This window comes from Quercus robur, chromosome 2 (assembly GCF_932294415.1).
Source record: "Quercus robur chromosome 2, dhQueRobu3.1, whole genome shotgun sequence".
NCBI classification, from domain to species: domain Eukaryota; kingdom Viridiplantae; phylum Streptophyta; class Magnoliopsida; order Fagales; family Fagaceae; genus Quercus; species Quercus robur.
In genome coordinates, this window is record NC_065535.1 from 21,516,320 (window position 1) to 21,520,777 (window position 4,458).

The 4,458-nt window shown below is 31.3% G+C and overlaps 1 protein-coding gene across 1 annotated transcript; it reads left to right on the forward strand.

Annotated features, from left to right (window-relative positions):
* Positions 1–208: 208 nt before the first annotated feature.
* On the forward strand, positions 209–3,077 carry LOC126696150 (uncharacterized). The gene is made up of 3 exons (XM_050392937.1): positions 209–212; positions 2,560–2,727; positions 2,818–3,077. Exons 1-3 carry the CDS (start codon positions 209–211, stop codon positions 3,075–3,077), a joined length of 432 nt encoding a protein of 143 aa, XP_050248894.1.
* The last annotated feature ends 1,381 nt before the right edge of the window (positions 3,078–4,458 follow it).

Below are 4,458 nucleotides of genomic sequence, written 5' to 3' on the forward strand. Positions count from 1 at the left end.
TCTCTTGCATCACGGATCAAGCTCAAGCTCAAGCTCAAGCTCATTAATTATTTTCTCATTGAATAACCTAAAGTATTTCTCTCATCGTTCATTAAACGAAACAAAGTTCTCCAATAAAAGCCCAGAATTACACAAAATGGATTTTGGAAGAAAAATTTCCAATTTCAAGGCCAATGGTTTATCTGGGTAGCAAAATCATGAAGCCCTAATGGGTAAGTAATAGATTTAAGCAAAATGAGCACTCACATGATCAAGGCCCATGTCACAAGACAAAATATTGAGTGGCATGATAAAAACTTAAAGGATTAGCCCACCCTCACCTAAAATTCAGATTTTACAGCTCACTATAATTGAAGAATTACCGTTTATACGTGACAATCAAGAAAAACCCTCTAATCTCAATCGAGATATGAACTGAGACTATGAAACCTCTCCCAATACTTTGGCTATGTTTAGTCAAATTAAGGTAAATTTAATAATTTCATAGCAAAATATGAAGTTTGACCAACTTTGACCCTTGGATTGTTCTATCACATCATGTCGAATAAAGGATTTCTTTGTGCCAATAAGAAATTGGATAGTTGACGCATCCAATAATTGCATCCTTTTATAGTTTTGGAGGGTGAAAGTAAAATTATAGTAGTACTCCTAACTTATCAAAATTCCTAGGTTTGTCCAACAAAGTTTTAGACAAACTCGAGAATGAGGCAATTGTAAGTAATTATTCTCTCCGTCCCACTTTTTTTGTCCTGTTTGAAAAGTCAAACTTTTTAAGAGAATATTATTTATTGTCTCATTTACTTTTTTAAAAATGTATAAGTTTTCAAAACTACCCTTAAAAAAATTTATCAAAAAATTGAATTAGTAAATTAATAGGGATATAATACGAACATTAGTAAATTAATTACTTTTATTTTTAGAAACAGGACAATATTTTGAGACATCTCAAAATAGAATAGAGGATAAAAAAAGTGGGATGGATGGAGTACTAATTAGTATCAACGGTTTCTCAAAAAAAAAAAAAAAAAATAGTATCAGCATCTTCCGCACTAAATTAGTTGTTCATTCTTTCATAATAAAAAATCAATAAATAATAATTAAAAAAAAAAAGAGGATTTCATAAACCATGAAAATAAAAAAAGCAATAAAGCAACGACATTAGCAATAGCAATTTAAAAGCCATCAGGATCACGTCTCGCCTCGCCTCGCCTTTAATAATTCCTAGTGGAGCCACATATCGAGACTTGAAATCAAGATATGCATCATCTTCTACTTCCCCATTAATTCCATCATCAAAATTAAGTGCGTAACTTTGCAGATCGTACTGAGATTGAATCCTTTTTTTCTTATTAATTCTATGCACACTAAACAACCGAATAAAATTCTTCCACTTTGGCCTGCCCAACAGTTCTGAAAACTGCTTGACTTTCCTCATTTTATTCACCAATCAGTCTTCTTTGGAAACCATCTAAAGCACAGTCCCTGGAAACAACCGCAACATGTAGACGTGCCTATCTCTTCATAATCTTCAACATAGTCATTCTTTTCTACTTGCAAAATTTCGCAAACGGAGGCCATTTTTTCATGTGGGGTGGTCATGGAAGAGAGAGAAACAGAGGAAAAGAGGAGTGAGCTTAATAGTACAAAGAATTATGGATACATATAAACCCAACTCCAAGTGAGCATGGAGCAAGAAAATAGCTGGAATTTTCGTTTTGAAATTAGCAAGTGAATCATGGCCATGGGGTCTGGGTGACAATGACAAGGTATTATTAAGAGAATATTGAGATTCAATATATATCTTTATGCCATTTGGCAATTGAAGAATTTTTTAAATGTGTCATTTTAGGTATGGCTCTTTGTTATTGGGCAATCTTCATCTACTTAGGGTTGTCATAGGAATGTTGAAGACTTGGTTTTTGCCGCCCAGTCATAAAATGCATCTGTGCCTTATGTGGCGCCTGCTAATTGACAGTTGAAGGCAGAGAGATTCTTTGTCTTTGGCTGTTCGATATTTGAGGTCGTCAAGGATGAATACACTATTTATTTTTGTTTGTTTGTTTTTAGGTGAAAAACATAATTTAGTCCCTACATTTTCAGGCGATTCTCATTTTAGTTTCTAAATTATATTTTTACCGCTTTTTAGTCCCTATCCTGAAAAACGATTCCATTTTAGTCCCTGCCATTACATCAGAAACGGCTATTGCAGACGTGGCAAACGGCAAAGTTAAATAATAATAAACTAATGTCCACATGGCCTAAATTAATAATAAAAAATATTTTTTAATGCCATGTCAACATCTAAATTAAAAAAATTAATTTATTGATTTTAACTAAATAAAAAAATTATAAACAGAATTAAAAATTAAAAATCTTATGAATTGAGATCTAATTGTGTCTTGAACAAGAACAACAAGAACACAAACCCAGATCCAAGAACACAAACCCAAAAATTATTATAAAAAAAAAAAAAAAAAAAAACTAATCAAAGCCAGAAATTCCGATCTCAAAGCCAACCACAACCACAAAAATAAAACATTAAAACCCACAACAACCCAGGCCAAGAAAACCTGTTAGCAGATGCGGCGAAAATCGTAGACAAGAACAACAAAATTAACAAAAGTAAAGAGGATCTGAGGAAAATAGTGACAGATGGACTGTCATCTCTTGGCTATGATTCCTCTATTTGCAAATCCAAATGGGACAAATCTCTCTCTTACCCAGCAGGTAAAATATTTTGTTCTCTGAGTTTTGAAACGATTAATTATAAAGAAAAGAAGAAGAATTATTATTTAAGATTGTGTTGTTGTTGTTCAGGGGAATATGAATATATAGATGTGATAGTGGAAGGGGAAAGATTGTTGATGGATATAGATTTCCGATCGGAGTTTGAGATAGCGAGATCGACTGGGACGTACAAGGCGATATTGCAATCTCTACCGTACATACATGTGGGGAAAGCCGATCGGTTGGGTCAAATAGCGTCGATAGTATTGGAGGCAGCGAAGCAGAGTTTGAAGAAGAAAGGGATGCACTTTCCGCCTTGGAGGAAAGCTGACTACATGCGTGCCAAATGACTCTCTCCTTATACACGACGAACAACAACTAATCAACCTAGCCTGGGTTGTTGTGGGTTTTAATGTTTTATTTTTGTGGTTGTGGTTGGCTTTGAGATCGGAATTTTTGGCTTTGATTAGTTTTTTTTTTTTTTTTTTTAATAATTTATGGGTTTGTGTTCTTGGATCTGGGTTTGTGTTCTTGTTGTTCTTGTTCAAGACACACTTGGATCTCAATTCATAAGATTTTTAATTTTTAATTCTGTTTTTAATTTTTTTTATTTAGTTAAAATCAATAAATTAATTTTTTTAATTTAGATGCTGACGTGGCATTAAAAAAATATTTATTATTATTAATTTAGGCCACGTGGACATTAGTTTATTATTATTTAACTTTGCCGTTTGCCACGTCTGCAATAGCCGTTTCTGATATAACGGCAGGGACTAAAATGGAATCATTTTTCAGGATAGGGACTAAAAATGGTAAAAATAAAATTTAGGGACTAAAATGGGAATCACCTGAAAATGTAGGGACTAAAATGTGTTTTTCGCCTTGTTTTTATTATTAGTTTTTGGTTTTATTTTTTATTGTTGGGAAAACAAGATGCATATACTGTTAAGTTTGGGAATAATTTAGAGATTTCCTAATAAGTTTAGAGTGAGAATCCTGGTAGAAGAATGATAGTGTAATGCACTTTTTATAACTGCTACTTTCATATATAGTTACATGTTATTATTATATAATAAAAGTTGGAGTCGCAGTAGAAGAATAATAGTGAAATGAAATGCACTTGTGAAAGCTGCTATTTTCATTTCATTTACTATATAATAAAAGTTAGATTTAAAAAAAAATTCTAGTTACTTTTGAATGATTATTTTTTCTTATAGTTGCGTTAAGTGGTTATATTCATTTTTTCCTCTTTCTTCTGTGTGTTTGTTTCTAAAAAAAAAAAAAAAAAAAAGGTGGTTATATTCTTTTAGTAACAAGTGGTTACATTTTCATTAATTAATGTTAAATTACTAATAGAATTTTAGTTGAAGTAAAATATTAAATTTTTTACCTCAAAAAAAAAAAATTAGATTTCTTGTAATTTTGGTAATAAAGTTTTATGCAAAGTAAACTATTAAAAATAGAGTTTAATCCATGGTAAACTATGAATTAATAATGTGTGTATTACATGATCTTTTGGTAATAGAATTTTATTGGAAATATAATTTTAATTTTTTTTGGAATTTAGGTAGCAGTGTTTTCTATATAGTAAACTACTGGTTATAGAGTTCAATCTACAGAAAAGTATTTTAATAACTAATGAAAGTGTTGACACTTGTCTCAAGGCAAAGAAAGTCATTTGGTATAACTATAGCTTCTAGAACATAACTTTTACTATATAGTACGTGATTT